The sequence below is a fragment of the Crocodylus siamensis genome, chromosome 7 (assembly GCF_052110815.1).
Source record: "Crocodylus siamensis isolate JL-2025a chromosome 7, ASM5211081v1, whole genome shotgun sequence".
NCBI lineage: Eukaryota > Metazoa > Chordata > Crocodylia > Crocodylidae > Crocodylus > Crocodylus siamensis.
Window position 1 is genome coordinate 88,285,805 of NC_143401.1, and position 18,254 is coordinate 88,304,058.

General features: G+C 39.4%; 1 protein-coding gene across 5 annotated transcripts in view; it reads right to left on the reverse strand.

Annotated features, from left to right (window-relative positions):
• ATRNL1 (attractin like 1) overlaps positions 1-18,254 on the reverse strand; it is a 1,104,086-nt gene that overhangs the window by 985,076 nt on the left and 100,756 nt on the right. For all 5 annotated transcript variants that reach the window (XM_090056522.1, XM_090056523.1, XM_090056521.1 and 2 more), the window contains exons 2-5: positions 13,977-14,060; positions 10,790-10,903; positions 4,822-4,950; positions 3,000-3,208 (exon numbers count right to left, since the gene is read on the reverse strand). In XM_090056522.1, the coding sequence (XP_089912648.1) occupies positions 3,000-3,208; positions 4,822-4,950; positions 10,790-10,903; positions 13,977-14,060 (536 nt within the window). The remainder of the gene's footprint in view (positions 1-2,999; positions 3,209-4,821; positions 4,951-10,789; positions 10,904-13,976; positions 14,061-18,254) is intronic.

Sequence of the window (18,254 nt, forward strand, 5' to 3'; positions counted from 1 at the left end):
AGCACCGAGTTAGACCAGAGAGCAGTACATTTGTCAGCACCCAAAATTTCTCCTCTTTCCTCTGCAGCCAGTTTTCCTCTCTTTCTCCTCTATGGGTTTCATATTTTAAAAAACACCCCGCTTCTGAAAAAGCATACTCTTTTGTTCCTCTCTCCGGCCTCATTCTGTGGGAACACAAGGCTTCCTGTCTCGGCAAGAATGACCCTTCCTCAGCCTTCTGTTCATTTTGGGAGATGATCACATTCACTGCTCAGGTGATCCATTGCTAAGTTCTCCTCCCTCCATCCCAGAGTTCAGCCTTCCAAAGCCATTTTTATCAGGGTGACAGCCATCTCATTATCCAATGGTTCCCCAAGTGAAGGAAAAAATTATCAAATTTAACAATCCTCATTTTTTGTTAAGGGCCAGGTTCAAGAGTTTCTCAGTATTTCCTTGGTTTCTCTCCCCATAAACGGCAAAAGACTGCAGAGAATTCAAACACCTTCACATGGAATTTGCAATCTGAGATGCAATCTGTGATATCAAACATGTTTTATATTTTAGATATAAAATATACGTTTGCCTATAAATATATATAGACAAATGCCCCAAACTATCATATTGCCCATTAAAGTATATTACTGGGGATCAAACACCTTCAAGTCAATTCATGCAATACAACACCCCATTGTGCTAAACCAGTGGTTCTCAACCTTTTTAGACTCAAGGCACCACTCAGAAAATTCCAGGTCTTAGGGGTTTTTTTACACTTTATTTTACTACAGAAAAATAAACTAATTTTTCTGCCGAAAAGAACTCAAAGACCACAATTATGGATTTCTAGCTAAAATCCTTGGCTAGGTCCAGACATTCAAAAAGCCCAGGTGGAATTGATCTAAGTTATGTAGTTTTCTGTAAGAGACGTAGTTTAGATCAGTAGCAACAGAATACGTATTCACCTGGGAGAGGGTGGCAGGAAGTCTGCAAATCTTAGACCAGATTCTGCCATTTTTAAACCAGTCTGCACATGCTGAACTTCTGTTCGGTTATGGGTATACACCGGTTTTACGTTATGTATATAGACTGGTTTTCGATTACTTGTACCAAAAAAGGGTAATGTCTGTACCTGGCCTTTGGGTTTATCTTGACTCATGTTTGTAAACCTAATGTTGCTAACATTGTGTGGCACCCCATGGCAGCCATGAAAGGATCCCAAGGCACCTCAAGATGCCATGGCACCTTGGTTGAGAATTACCGTCCTAGACAAATTCTCAGTCCTTCCTTTTGTCTTGTACAGGACAGAAAGGGAACAGGTGGTTTTAAGCCACCTTTCTGCCCCCTCAATTCTTAGTGATGCCAACAAAACATGCTATAATTAGACAAGTCTGTTCTAAATTGCACTGGCACATAACAATCTTCTACAGGTGGCACCGTCACCTTTTCAACAGCACTCTGATGGCTCCAGAATCCTGTTCTGCGGTGGGTTTTCTGAGGGAGCTGTTTAAGCCTCTTTTAAATTGCCCAAACACTTTAAGCAGTCCACTCTACAGGAGAGTGTCAAGTCTTCAGTCTTTCTGCTGAAACCAACTTTTTCTACCAAGCTAAACCAAATATTTACTTTGTTCTAATGATTGTATTTTATTTGATTTCCAGGTGACATACTACTGCATTTCAGAGCATCAATTCTCTCTTTTGTTTTTGTTTTAAATGAGCAGCAGCTGATTTTGCAAATGTCCAAAACTGAGGTCCTTGTTCAGGAAATCATACAGACATTTATCCTCTACAAGATCTATCCTTTGCCTAATCAGACTTATGAGGCTTAAACTTTTTAAGCCAGTCACTGCGGTTTCAATGAAGTACCTTGTCCCCTTTCCTCAGAGCCCTTTTCTTTACTATTACAGGTGGAGGTTTGAGCTGCAGGATGCTGCTTCTACAACACCCACAAGATGTCGCCATTGCTAAAAAAAAAAACTTCTTGAAGAAAATCCTCAACGATTCCTTTGCCATTGTAATTTCAAGAGATTTACAGGGGAGCCGACTTTTACTATAGTTCCATTGATCAACAAACCAAAGGAATTTAATCCTCCAAACACGCTCTTAGGTATATTATCTCTAACAACTAAATAAAGTCTGGGATAACAACTAGTACTTTCTTTCTGTCACTTAAGTAACAAGCAATGATGACCTCCAATGCCCAGAGTGACAAACCTGTTAAGTCATATGAAGCAAATCTAAATAGTTTGTTTGAGAGGAGAACGGCAATTTAAATAAGCAAGAAGCCAATCTAGCTAAAACTGGTAAAAGAATTTTAGATTAGCAGTCAAGTTCTGTTTGGAACTTAAATAATAGAATTAAAATTTTTAAAAAGTAATTTGTTAGCAGGTAGATACTATGGCCTAGATCCTCAAAAGTACAAGACCAGCCAATTATTTAAACATTTTTGAAAAAACTCTACCTAAGCACTACTTTTGGATGTTTCATCCAAAAAACTTCTGTAAATCAGAAAGAAAAAATAATGAAAAAGAAAAGATGTAGGAGGAGGTGATTTGTGATGACTGGAGAAAAGGAAGCAAAGAAAATAACTACTTAACGTAATAGTTAAATACAGCAAAATTCCTGGAGAGGTAATAACATAAAACCAAGTAGTAAATGTTTACTCTGTGGGATAACAAGTGTGCCAAAAAGCAATAAACTGAAATTAAGAAAGGAAATAGCAGAGGTTTCAAAAGCATTAAAAAAATTAATAGAAAGAGAAATTTAGGCTCTGGAGGGAGCTGAGAAACGTCTTTAGCAGTACTCAATCTGTTCAGAATTCTTGCAGGACTACTATCAGTAACTGAACCTACATAAAAAATACCAAGAGGAGACTGTTGCTCCACATAAAATACCTAACCTCATTTAGAAGCATTTTTTAAATTAAGCATTAACTTTATAATGATTTAAATTTGGAGAGTAGGTAAGATGAGATAAATTAAGACTCTTCTAGTACACTGACTTCTTTTTTAAAAACAAACACTTACCTTGCCAGCTATCATTGCATACACACAGCTTCTCGCCTGTCAGATCACAGTAGCCATGATCTGGGCTGCCACAGTTAGCTTTACAATAGGGAATATCACAGGCTTCACCTTTCCAATACTTGTCACATTCACAATATACCCGGCTTGGAATGGAGACACTCGTTGTGCATTTCCCGTGCCCTGAGCAATTATTAGGACAGGAATTGATCCTGTAAAAAAGAAAAATGTATAAAATAAAGGAAAAAAGAGAAAGTACAGAGATGAAGAAAGCCTATATATACACATACATACATATATAAAGATTATAACAAAACTATTTGCTGTACACAAGATTTTTTAAACCTTTTTTTAAATCTACAAATTTCCAGCAAATCTGAAGTTAATTCTTTTTACATACAGTTTGAACAATTCTGAATAAACTAAATTTATGTCTAATCTAACTCAAAATTTGACACTAAAGATAATTTATTTATTTTCTGGGGCACTAATGAATGGAAGAATTCTTGAATGCCTTTATTAGAACAGGAATTTCCATTATAGAAAATGTAAAATCAACACTGGTTGTTAGCAGAGCACTAAATAATTCTGGATCAGATCAGCTAGCCAAATTCACCTGGACGGTTTGGTAAACAGGGCTCACCTCAAACATTTATTTTAATACAGCTAAATACTGAAGACCTATAATACCAAAGCCACAGCTTTGAAAAATACAGTGGATAACCAAATGAACATGAGCTCAATATGAGGGCTGAGAACATAGCAAGAGTGAAGAAAGAACTGGACATTTGAAAGGATATTCAAAGTTATCAGAATTAATTACTGTAAAAATCTGAAAAGGAGAGTCCTTCACACAGTCTTAGCCAGCTTCTACAGAACTGGATGAGACCTGACATGGGAGACCAATTATCCCATACCTACTAGCTGCAACGTTCTTATACTTCCTCTGAAACTGGCTATATACTGGATAATTTTCTAGACAGACCTCACATTTGCTTCCTAGGTTCTTCTGATGTCCCTATGGAATACCATGGCTAAAAGCACTGCAATTCTTGGACAAGGAAACACCAAGAGAGTTTGAAAGTGCTACTACAAATGCATGTGTCATTGTTGAGACCTTTACTGAAATACTGTGTAGAGTTTAGCATTCATACTTCAAAAAAGATATTGAAAAACAGAAAAATATTAAGAAAAAGTTACAGCAATGAGTACAAGATAGTCTAATCTAAAAAAATCTCATAATCTATTTAAATTTTTCCAAAAGAATGTAAGTGCCAAACTGAGAGTCCCAAACTCACATTATCTATCTCATTGATTTGAGTAAGACCATACATATGATCAAGTACTATTCAATGTGGACAAAGGTGAGAGTCTTTCCTTAAAGTGTCCCCACTAACAAGGGTATAGGAGATTTCACACAGAAATGTGTTTCAGCTTGTTCCACATTTCTAAAAATCTCTCTCTTGCTCTTGCTCCTTTTGTGACTTCCTAGTTTGAAAGCCTATTAGGATGCATACTTTATTGACATCAGGCAGGAGGCAGGACAGAGATGCACCTGACAGACTCAATCAAAGACACAAAAGCTTTCATGAGCCAGAACTTGCTTTATCACTTCAGCTCACAAAAGCTTTTGCATCTCTGATTTAGTGTGTCAGGTGTTTGCCTTTTGCCTGACTTCAGACAAACACAGCTAACTATCCCTGTGTTAACATCAGCGATACTATTACCCAACAAAAAGAAAAATATATTCTACAGCTATGAGCTCCCAAAGGAAATCACATCCCAATTATACTTAATAATGTAATTGATTTTAAAAAATACTTACGAGTAAAAAATGTTAAAACCAGTTAGGTTATAAGCAGCATCACTAAAAAAGTGTAGTAATGCATATCCAGATGTAGTAACTACTTCCGGAACAGTTTCATTTCCACGTACTTCCGGGACAATTAGACCACTGGAAAAAAGATTGTATATAGTCAGGCACTGAAATAGTAACATACCCAAAACACTTTGAAAATCTTATGAAAAGTTTCTTAGAATAACACTGAATGAAGCCTGCCAACATTTCTGTATCTTGAGAGGGATGGGATTTCTCAGATTTTAAGTAACACTAAAAAGTTCCCCAGAATTTGATTATACATGTGCATGAGCTGTCAATAGAATATTGTGAGCCAAGTATTAATGCACACAGATGGAAAATCTACCCCTGAGCTTCAAACAATCGAGCAGTCAACTCATTTACTCTCAGTGGGAGCTGAATACCTAAATGGCATTTGTGGCTTTGAAAATTTTCCCCATTTCTTCTAAAATAATTAGCTATACCTAGAGAGCATGATTTTAAACTAAACTTCATGGAAAAATTAAAGTCTCTAGAGAAAAAGAAAACATGCTTTAAAAATATTCAAAAGAATGTTTTCCATTAAACAGACATTAAAGAGAGACGGGCAAATCAATGCATAACTGCACTGAAGCAGAGAAAAAGCATCCTACACATAAATCATGTGGGTAACCATATGGTAAATGTAAAATAAATTAAAACTTTAGGAAAACCCCAAAGGAAATTTTAAATATATAACTGTATAACACAAAAATAAAAATTACCCACAGCTTAGAAAAACTCTAGGAACTGCTTAATATTAAAGACTATAAATAATAGACCTTTGAACCAGAAATAGAAAATATACTGAGGGAAGTGATTAAAAAGAATGAACAAACAGGTCACAGAAAAATACCTGTAAAACTTTTATTCACCCTCTCTTACCTCTCCTGTCTATAGCATACCCATCTCCCCTACCCTTTCAAGGTAAACTAGAAATCATGCTTGTGAAGGACAACCAACCATGCGTATAGAAGGAAAACTACCTGTCACTGGGTAATTATCAGGGGGAACTATAAAAAAAAGTACCAGGGAGCCAAGATAATAGAGAGGGCTACACAGCAGCCTAAAAGAGTTTTGGTAAGAGGTTAAATAATGAGCCTATATTTTAAGATTCGGGGGTACTGCTTATGAAATTATTATCTGTTTGTTATCTAGCAAAAACATGAACAACATTTCAAAAACACTAAAGTCGAAGAATGTTCCTGTCCCAAACAGCCTGTGACCTTAAGCAGTTCATTTTAGATAACCTTGGGAATACATCGTATCTCCTTAGAAGTCAATAGTGAACTACCCTGATTTCATGGCATTGGGATTTCAAGTCCCCAGGTCTAACCACAGGATAAGACATATTTTAGTATCTGCCCTGTAAATCTAATGCGACAACCAGTGCATGAAAACAGCTCTAAACTGCCAAATAAATTCTGTGGCCAGTCATGAAGAACAAAAAAATACAATCATAAGTGAAATTGTAATTCTTTTGGTGAAGTTTCACTAAGAGTTTTATAGAAAGATAGGAACTAGCCAATAAAAATCACTTGAACATGTCCCCAATTTTTTTTTAAATGGGAAATTTAACAAAAGTTCAGCTTGAAGTCCTGTTTTCCATCTCTCCCCTAGTGTAAACTTTAGAGGGGTGGAAATCTATTTTACTTAACTTCTACTAAAAGTTGCAAACCAAATAACTCAGGCCACACTATTACTTGTTTATCTTATTTTCTCATTATTTGACAGCTACAGTATGAAGCAACACAATGTCACAAGGCTAACAGAGTGCTAGATTTACATACAAACATTTTATTTTCTTTCCTTCTTTTCTTTTTAAACATAAGTAGGGCACAGATGTCAAGTAAGAAAATTTGTAACAGCTCTTCTACCCTGTAATCCTGGTTTCTATACTGCTGATGATATTGCTGTATTTATTTACTTATATAGCAAGATGCTTATTTTTACATTTCTCACTAAATGAATGTATGATCTTTGTTTCTCTGAAATTTACCCCTGGGTGTCTTGGAGTAAGTAGGATTGAGGTTTTGTTGCTGTATGTGCACTCTACTAAAAATACAAACAAACTTCCTTTTGTACTGAGAAGTATTTACTTGATACCAGCTTTGAAAAAAGCCAGACATTTAATTCAACTGAGGGCAAAACAAATCAGAACAGTGTCATGCAGGACCATATTCCTGTTCATTTCAGATGCATTAAACGTTAACTACAATATTTCAATTAACTCCACTTCAATCTTAGCACTCTCTTATTACACTATTTTAGAGAGATGTAACCTATGTCAGAAAGTTGCAATGTGTTCCCAGTCCCTACAGACTTGGTGAACTTGTAGAGTTCATCCAGATGTCACATTTCTATACTTCACCTAAACAAAATTACAGGATTTATTGATCTCCTTTCTCCAGTGATCTTAGGAATGACTGCAAGACTGCAAAGAATGCCTAATAGTTGCAGGATCAGATCCATAAGCAGGGCAAATATATTTGCCCAAAGGAAGGTAATCCCAACAAGGATCAAAGGGAGCAGGAGAGCACACAAGCCTCTGTGGCTCACCAAAAGCATCCGGGAATGTCTCCTTGCTAAAAAGGAGGCTTACACCCAGTGGAAAGAAGGGGTCATCACCAGGGAGGATTATTCTGTAGTTGCTCGGGGATGTAGGGGGGCAGTTAGGAAGGCCAAGGCAGAGATGGGACTGGGGCTAGCTTCCCAGATTAAGGACAATAAGAAGTCTTTTTTAAATACATAGGGGGTAAAAAGAAGGTCCCGGGTAATGTGGGGCCCTTGCAGGACAACATGGGTAACTTGGTCGTCACACCAGACGGCAAAGCTAACATGTTTAACGATTTCTTTGCCTCCGTCTTCCTAAGTAGGGACCAGAACAGCCACCTCCCTGCTGGGCCCCCCTCGGGCCCCGGGGGAGGCACACCTGGGCCACGGGTTAGCGAGGATTTAGTTAGGGAGCTTCTGGAGGGGTTGGACGTATTCAAGTCAGCTGGCCCGGATGATCTCCACCCTAGAGTTCTAAAGGAACTGGCCGGGGTCATTGCAAGTCCCCTGGCACGGCTTTACGAGCACTCATGGTGCTCTGGTGAGGTACCGGAGGACTGGAAGAGGGCCAACGTGCTCCCCATCTTCAAAAAAAGGCAGGAAGGAGGACCCGGGAAACTATAGGCCGGTTAGTCTCACCTCAATCCTAGGCAAGCTGTTCGAGAAAATTATGCTGGCACACATCCAGGAGGGGCCAGCAGGGGACTGCATGCTTAGAGGCAACCAACACGGGCTCATCAGTGGCAGGTCCTGTCAGACCAACCTGGTGGCCTTTTACGATCAGATCACCAGATCGTTAGACGCAGGGGTAGCAGTTGATATAATCTTCCTGGTCTTCCGGAAGGCTTTTGACACTGTCTCTCACCCCGTTCTCATTAAGAAACTGGGGGGCTGTGGTGCAGACACCCACACAGTCAAATGGGTCGCCAACTGGCTGGAGGGCCACACCCAGAGGGTGGTGGTGGATGGGTCCTTCTCAACCTGGAAGGACGTGGGCAGTGGGGTCCCCCAGGGCTCGGTCCTCGGGCCCGCACTGTTCCACATCTTCATCAGCGATTTGGACGAGGGGGTAAAAAGCACCCTGTTCAAATTTGCTGATGACACTAAAATGTGGGGGGACGTGGGTACATTGGAAGAATGCAACAGGCTACAATCAGACCCCAACAGGTTACAAGGGTGGGCGGACGAGAACAGGATGGGTTTCAACACAGACAAGTGCAAGGTGATGCACCTCGGGAGGAACAACCAGCACCATACCTACAGGTTGGGGAACTCCCCTCTTATCAGCACGGAGGCAGAAAGGGATCTGGGGGTCATCATTGACTCCAAGATGAACATGGGCCGGCAGTGTGGGGAGGCAGTCAGGAAGGCCAACCACACCTTGGCATGCATCCACAGATGCATCTCGAGCAGGTCCAAGGAGGTGATCCTCCCCCTCTATGCGGCACTGGTCAGGCCGCAGCTGGAGGACTGCATCCAATTCTGGGCGCCACACTTCAAGAGGGATGTGGACAGCATGGAGAGGGTCCAGAGGAGGGCCACTCGTATGATCAGGGGACAGCAGGGCAGGCCCTATGAGGACAGGCTGCGGGACCTGAACCTGTTCAGCCTCCACAAGAGAAGGCTGAAGGGGATCTTGTGGCCTGTTATAAACTAGTCAGGGGGGATCAGCAGGCATTGGGGAAGTCACTGTTTCCCCGAGAACCGCCAGGAGTGACCAGGAATAACGGTCACAAGCTGGCAGAGGGTAGATTTAGGTTAGATGTCAGGAGGCGCGACTTCACAGTCAGGGCGGCTAGGGTCTGGAACCAGCTTCCAAGAGAAGTGGTGCAGGCTCCTACCCTGGGGGTGTTTAAGAGGAGGTTAGATGAACATCTTGCTGGGGTCGTTTGACCCCAGTACTCTTTCCTGCCATGGCAGGGGGTCGGACTAGATGATCTGCTCAGGTCCCTTCCGACCCTACAAACTATGAAACAACACCATGATTAATATATTTCTTTTCTCAATAAATACAATCTGGCTTAAATGCCAGATCATTGTTCTAGGTATCTAAACTCCTATGGACCTTCTTTGTTATATGAGGATTCTCTTTTAATTATTTTCAACACATTTCTAGAGAATAGTAGAGAAAAACTTTCAATAGTACTGAAACATTGATGTATGTTAGAAACTTTTCAGCCCATGATCTTTTGCTTTGCCTTGCAAGTTACCTAGGCTAAGTGCACAGTCAAAAAGCCTGAGGCCGAATTGATTCAACCTTCACAGTTACTCTAAGCTGCACAGCCTGAACTGATAAGCAAGTGAACGGACATTCACTTCCGATTCCAGAAATGCAGCCACATGCCTGCAGTGGCCCAGGAGAGAAGCCAGGGGGTTCTAGAGCATGCCTCCCTGCTCGGCAGATCTTCCCACCCTGCAAGGGAGAGTTTGCAGGGGAGGTGCAAAGCAAAGCATCCTGGGATACTGAGGGACTGTGAGTTAACTAGAATATGGATGGGATCTGGGACAGAAGTTCAAAAAACCAATTTCACCTAAATCAGTTAAGTCTGATACGATATCCATACAGGTTTATCTTAAAGCAGGTTCAGCCATTTTGAAAGTGGTTTATGTGCACTGAACTTCTGTTGTGCTACAGATTTAAACTGGTTTCTGATCACTTGTACCAGTTTATGTGCAACTTCTGGCCCTAGAGAAGTGAATAGCCCTAGAGAAGACTATTATAAGCACTCTATAAACATGAAACAAGTAACTAACCCAGAGCTGATCCAGTTGCATAATAATTCCTGTGACCCAAGATAAAATTAGAACAATCAATATCATCTGTGATCTCTACAATTATCAATTTTTTTCTAAGATTCTTTTCACCTTTGATGAGGAAAAAACTATTAGTATTACCTAAGGATACTTAATCATTTGCCATCATGCTTTTCATTCTAATGGACAAAAAGATCTTATGCAGTTGGTAACTCTGGTTAACTTCAAAGGAGAGGTCCTCAGCAAGTAACTTCAAGCTGCCAACCTGTAAGCAGCTTAATGACTATTCTTAAGTAGTGCAATGTCTCTGTTCTGTAGAAAGACTCTTGTCTTAGTATAGATAGCACTGCTATCAGCTTTACTGCTCCACTAAAAAGTTGGCATTTAGGACGTGCCCAGTAAAGGACTTAATACTATTACCCTTGAGCCAAAAGCAAAATGATTATGTTGTATTAGTACCACCAATATGTTGTCTATCTTCTAGTATAAACAAAGGAAAGAAAACTACCAGTAGCACACTCAAATCACTAGTGCTATTATTTTCCTCAAATTAAAAAAAAAAAACTGTCTTACTAGTAACAATAAAGAACTATTAATTAAAAATACTTACCTAAATACAGCTATTAAAGGTGCATATATTGAATCGCCATCATAAACATACATATGGTCCCAACTACATTCTGTGGCAAAATGATTAAATCTTAATCTAAGTATTGCATTAGGACTGAAAGAGAAGAGAAAATATTATTTAGCAAAAGCATGAACTCAAACTTATAACATCAAAAGTATCCATAACATTAGCCATATTAGAACATCAAATTACATTCATATACATACACATAACAAATATAGATAGTACTTTGTGTATAACTATATTTAAATTAAGCAATTATTTAATTTGTTGTCATAAAGGATTTTAAATAGGGGTGCAATGATAGAGATTTTTGGGCCTGATACTGGTAGCTGAATTTTAAGAACGCATATCGGCCGATACCAGTCCAATTTCTGATACGCAGCCCCGCAGACTGAAGAGCATTGTCCAGCTGGTAAATCCATTGTGGTGGAAGAAGAGGGGGAAGGGGCATGGGGGGGCACAGATTGAGGTCCCCGCAGTGAGGGAGGGAGTGGGGCTGGGACAGGCACTGACCAGCCAGCGCAGGCCAGGATGTGGGACAGAGCTGCAGCTCATCTGGCGGGGGGAAGGGGAGGGCGAGGCGGGGAAGGGGGGAGCTCCCACTGCTGTGCATACCCCAGGAGGATATGGGGGGTGCCCCCCATATCTGTGCAGGGCAGGGCAGGCTGACATGGGCTGGGGCTGTGCCAGGCTCTTCCTGGCAAGGGGCTGGGCCAGGGCTGCACTCAGGGTGGGCCCCAGCCCCACTCCCTCCCTCACTGTGGGGTCCTTGACCTGCCCCTCCTCGCACCCCTTCCACCACAACAGACTTACCAGCTGGACACAGCTCTCCAAGCTACCGGGCTGTGCTCTTTGCCGCCTACAGCTGCATGCATGTATGAGACATTTATCAGTCACATTATTGGCCACATGATGCAAAAAAGAAAAAAGAGCCAATTTCCAGTACAGTCACCTTTCTTTATATCAGTGCTGATCCAATATAGGACCAATATATCAATGCACCTCTAATTTTAACCCATAATGCAAAGCTAATAATTACTAAATTAACAGTGCGTATTACTATTATCTTCACAATAGTTTTGAAAGAGACTGTGTCAATTTTAAAACCCCAAATTTAAGTTTTGATTACAAAAATTATGAAGTCCTATATTGAAAAGAGTTCCAATTTATTATTTTACTAACTACAGCAAAAGCTCTGTTATCCAGCACTCATGGGAAATGCGGGGTGCCAGATAACCAAATATGCCGGTTACCCAAAAGGCCTGAACAGACGTCTTTGCCTGTTTGGGCCGCTGCCCCTCCTGCCGCGTCCGGTACACTGCCACCCCTCCTGCCACATCAGTGTGCTGGGGGACAGGGAGGGGAGGCCCACGCAGGCTGCTCTGCCCTGGGCCATGGGGGCTCGGCAAAACTGAAAGCGCCACAGTGGGCACTTCCAGTTTTGCTTTTCCCACGTCAACTGGCATGACAGTTAATGGAGCATGCAAGTTTCTAAGGTGCTGGATAACACAGCTTTTACTATATACCATTTCTAATCAGCTTTTGTTGACTTTTGCCAAATGCAAAAATTCACAAATAATTTCTATATCCAAAAATTACAGCTAGTGCATGAAAACAAGAAACTACAGTTCTGCAAACAGTGGGGAGCATAAATGGTGAAAAGCAACACATCTTAAATATATATAAAATAAACAAAGAAAAGAAAACTACCAATAGCGCACATACATATGAATTACAAAGATGTGTTGCTTTTCACCATTTACGCTCCCCACTGTTCACAGAACTCCAGTTTCTGTTTTTCATGCACTAGCTGTAATGTAGGCACACATATATAGAGCACTTGGAGTTCTAGCTATGTATGTATGCATGATACACATACACTCTTGCAATGCTATAACTCAAGTGCTATCGAGGAAAAAAGATTTAGCATGCATCCTTTAGCATTCTTTGTTTCAAGACTCAGTTATTCAAGGCGAGTGTTAGTCTTAAATGGAAATTCTTTAGAAACTCTAAGACTACCAGCAACATTGCACCCTGTAATATAAAAAGCTGAATCTGTGTAATGATGTTAATGGGAATATAATTCAGGACCTGATGTATTAGGGCACTGTAGTCTTTTCCTACCCACTCCTGCTGCCACTAGTGGGAGGAAAGATTCTGATGGATTGAGTGACTGGTTCTTGACTGCCAGCTTGTAAGTTCTGGAGGGGGATTTTTTCCCATATGGCAAAGTTATCAAACTCCTGTGTGGGCTTTTTTATTTTCCATCTGGAATTGCAGAGGTTTGGGGCCTTAAAATGCATTTATTGAAATGCTGGCATTCCACATAGGTAGTTCCTGTCAAGTATTATAGGGAGGAGTGCTTCCCATTGTTTACTCATGTTAATAGCACTGCAGCTTCCCCATTTATCATGGTAATTCATATATTACATTGAAGTGAATAAAGAAATAGTACATGACTCTATGCAGTTTGAACTAAAGAACAAAACAGACCTATAATATTCCTTGTGGTTGAAGAACAGATAAAGATCTTTAAGAGACTGGCCCAAGTACAAGACACAGTAGTAAGGTTTTAAAATAAAGTAAGACCTTCTTCGGTATTTCATACCCAAGGCTCATCTAACAACTCTCCCAACCGTAAAAAAAGATATTACCGAGGAACCCCTGCTTCTTGCCTATTCCCTAGACCATCATGGTTTCACCACCACTACAACACTATTACCAACAACATTAATTTGGCGTTACGGTGTGTTCCAAAACTACTTTTGATGTGTCATCGAAAATAATGTTAATATTCTAAAGTGACAGGTTTCTGCAACTACAAACAACTTGTGTAAGTAATCAACTTGTGTAAGTAATCAAATAGTAAACCAGACATTTATTTTAGAATTTCAAAATGTAGCACTGGCTTAATTATAGCATTCATCTGATTTTTGTCATTTGAGGTCAGTGGAAGTAGAGTGCCAACATTGAGTACTTTTGAAAAAAATCACTAAGTTGTTTAAATTAACAATTACCTTTAAAATGTTCAAACCACGGAAATTACCTGGATGCTTAGCATCTAGGTACTTTAGACAGAAGGTTTTCTGAAGATCCCTGAATCAGAGGAGTATGTTAGTAACCATGCATCAGATAGTTTGATCTACTTAAAACGTATACTTACTAGCCTTCAATTAACCATGTGCATTTGGTTTTATATTTATAGTTTATTGGACCATCTGTTAAGTATCCAGAGGGTTCTGTCAACCTAAAATAGGAGGAAAAAAGTATTGTAACCAAGTGTAAACAGTTCTTCAAGTATAGCAACATATCGATAAGCATACAGATTCTTTCCAGATTAACTCAAAATATGTAAATCTAAAATTTAACACTGTGGAAGCTACTGCTTAAAATGAACAGACCCCTCTACAAATTAAAAGAAAGAGTAAAACTAGATCTGCAAAAATCTCAAGCTGATGGAAAAAATGGGGAAGCCAACTCAATTTTCCCCACTAGCAATCTAAGCGCACAAGAATCCAAGTTGTAATCACCCTTAAAAACCACCTATGAAGTTGTTTCTGTATATACATGTATAAAAAGCCTAGGCTGCCATTTTTACCATTTTTAATAGTTAAAACTTGAATTTAAGAATCACACTTTTAACTACTACTGTCACCTCATCACTGGAAACGTCTCATTCCAGATTTCAAGACAGAAACTACTGGAACTGAAGTGGAGACTAGAACTCAGGAAACAGCAACATTATACGAAAGGGAGGCAGGTCCTACTAAGGTCTCAGTGGAGGCTCTCAGCTTCAAAATTCACTTCCCAACCTGCCCACCCTGATATAGGCTGCATTTGTTAGTCTTTCAGACACTGCAAAAACCATCGCTTCTGCTGGCAAGTACTGGTTATGGGGCCTTTCATTTACTTTTTTGGCAGGCTGTTGTCAGTAAAAAGAAATCAGCAAAGCCATGAAAACTTACTGTGAGATGCTGTCAAATGCATTTAAAAAGCTACTAAGTGGTATTCTATCTTTCTTCCTATATACAGGGAGAGGGAGAGAGAGAACGTGCACGAGCACTGAAAATCCAAGGTGTCAGACTGGGGAAAAATATAGATTTTGGCCAGCTGACCTACAAGTAAGAATTCCCTTTAGTCAACTAAGGGACCATAGGTAACTGACAGTAGTAATTACCAAAACTAGCTCCTTTACAGAGTGAATGCACAAGCTATGACCTTGACTCCCCATGTTATTTGCTAGTATAAAATGCATTCAAAGACAAAGCAAGAGGTGTTCAGACACTAAGTTCAAATAAACACCCTCAGTCTGAAAAATAATACAAGATTCTAGAGCTGCTAGAAACAACCTTTGTTGTGGAAAGGCAACAACTATAACCAGTGAAGTACCCAGTGAAGCAGAAAGTTATATTATCAGAACTGGTTAATTTTTAAATTGAACAAGATGCACAGACAGCAAAACAATGGGCAATATATAAAGAATAAAATACATATGCAGAGTGTTATATGCTTAACTTTTTTTTTTTAAGCTTAATTAACATTTACACATTTTTTAATATTTAATTCAATTGCACAGAATAGCCTTCATTTGAGAATACTGGTTGAGAAAATTAAATCCCTAATTTTGCAGTGTAGCTTGGCCACTTATAATCATAGGACTAACACCTGTTAAGTCACAACATTTTTAGAGTGGGTCCAAACTTGCTAGAAAATGAAACCAAATGGACTTCTGTCATTAAATCCATGGGAAGGAACCAGTACAGAATCAAGGAATATTGCTGCCAAACTTTCTGGGCACCTATAGACATGCCGAGAGGCTGCTCCAACACACTGTAGTTGAAACCCATTGGAGTAGACTCGATTAATCGAGTCTGCTGGAGCATGGTAATTACTGCACTCCAGCATCACATGCATCAGCGTCCCACACTGAAAATGGTGGCAGGGGCATTTTAACTAAAGCTGGTTCAACAAGCTTTAGTTAAACTGTCCCCACCACCATTTTTCAGCATGGGAATGCTGATACACATGATGCTTTGAGCACTTTAATTAGAGCATGTCTCAGAACCACTCTAATTAAAGCGCCACTCCCAACACGCATCTCCCAGAGCATGCCTATAAACTCCCTTTGATTGTACAAAACTTTATGAATTCTTAAGTATATTCATTGACCAAATAAGGCACCAATAGCAGATCTTGTCTGAACAGTCCTTGGTCTGGCTACTACCCAAATCTAAGAATCCCAGGTCTCGCACCTTTTCCAGGGAGTATACGAGAGGGATGATAGACATGCCAGTTCATATGTTCTTCCCTCTAAGGCAGCTATAACCTGCTACTGTCAGAAACAGGCTACTAGGGGAACCACTGGGTCTAACCCAGCATGGCATTTCTTATGTTCTCATGTTTTGTTGCCTTTGTCAGACACACACAAATCTGTCATGTAACATGGAACAGTATTGTTATCATTTTAAAAAGCTGCCCTTCTTGGTATTTCCTCTGCAACTAATAGCTGCTTTTTTTTCTGGTGGGGAAGGGTAGAGGGTGGGGAGCACATGAAAGAATGATTTCAATCAACTAACTAGCAAGCCTGGAGAGGACATTATAGTAGGTTTTGGCCAGTTAACAAAAATGCATTTGGGAGACAATGCATTTAAAAGCAACTCTAAGTATACTGAATTCAAATTTGGTCAAAAACTTGGGTTCCAAAAGTACTACTCAAAGGAAAAGCTAGAAGAGAAGTTCCCCGTTTTAAATTCTGAAAGGATAAAGATTTTAAAGTCAAGTGAATCTCCAAGATGAATTAATGTTTCTTTGAAATAACTGATATCCAAATGTTACATCACTGTGTCAAGATATTTGATCCTGAAAATAAGCTACCAAGAAAAAAAATAACTGAAACTATGTATTTTTCTATTTCCAGTTTGAGCACACTGTAAAAGGTAAGTAAGCAGCAGATGTAGTGCAAATAAATACTTATAAACATTTAAATGGTTAAAAAATATTCCAGTTTTACCAATAAGAAAGTACATACTCAATTTTGTTTGTTTTCACAATGACAGTTTCTCCTTAATCCAGTATAAACTGCACATAGCATACACAATATTGATAAATACAATGCCGAAACTCCTAAAGAGTTCAAGGGTTTTTTGGGAGGCAGGATTGTTTTGGTAAATTTGTTTCATTTTGTTTTGGGGGGTTTTAAAACTAAAAATGTTTCACAAACAGGATGTTTAAACAAAAGAAAAATTAAAAACTTCACCACTGAAGGAGTGCAACATTTAAATATTTATGTATCGTGTTCATAATGTCCTATTAACACTTTTGAGAAGGAATGTAACATACTCTTAAATCTAGAAATTCCATGAATACAGAAAAGTGATGTGGACACATGAAATGGGCGCCTCTATTGTGCGCCTTCCCCCACTCCCTATGAAAAATGAAGAAATGTGGCCAGTTTTGTGCAGAGTACGTGTTTTTTGTATTTCACAGCTGATCTTTGATCCTGCAGTCAGACTCAATTAACCATGTATTCGATCTGAATGAGTACCCTTCAAGTCTAAAACAGGTTAAGTATTTCCAAATTAAACCAAAGTTGTAATTTGACATTGTACCAGCAAAAATCAATCTACATTAACAACAAAACTGTTTGAGCAGGTTTGCTTATTTTGTTTGAGGGATTGGGTGGGGAAGGGGGTTGTTCTTGCGTTTGCTTATTTTTCCACCCCACCCAAAAAAGCCACAATACATAGATTAAAAAGATGAATTTCTTGGATAAAAACTAAATATATCTTTAACAATTTTTAAACAGAATGGTTGTTTATGCTAACTCCAACTTATTTATAATAAACCAAAACATACACTTTCTTGTATGTTCAACGTGTTTAAACCCAGTAAAAGAAATTACTGTTTTTGGTTGCTTTACCCACAGAATTAAGTTACAGATTCAATTATGCAGGCCATTCATTCAGTTATTTGGAGAGCGGTCTTCTTGAAAGGGATGTGTAATTTAACAGCCTAATGCTGTAGCACTGATTTGAAACTGAGCCAGAGTGGGTGGGCCCTTGCTCCCAAGCAGAGCCTTACTGAAACTTAAATCTGTCTCCACTTTCAAACCAGCAGGAAACTTGCACCCACATGAAACTGACTGCAGAATCAGGACCTAAATGTGGATATGTGCTTGCTGACCACCATTAAAACCGGTAACTATGTGGGAATAAATATTATATTAAGATACAATTTAAATAACAAAAAAAAACAAAATACTATTGTTATACATTTGTTGATGCTCTGTTTACTTATACAGAAAAATGCAATAACTTTATTTTACTGTGCACAATGTGAAGTCATCAGCATTCATTTACACTCAAGGCCAACCTCTCCCTCTTAGCTTTAATAATGCAAGGAAAGTGACTTGCAAGAGTTGTTTCAATTACAGCCAGCCCTC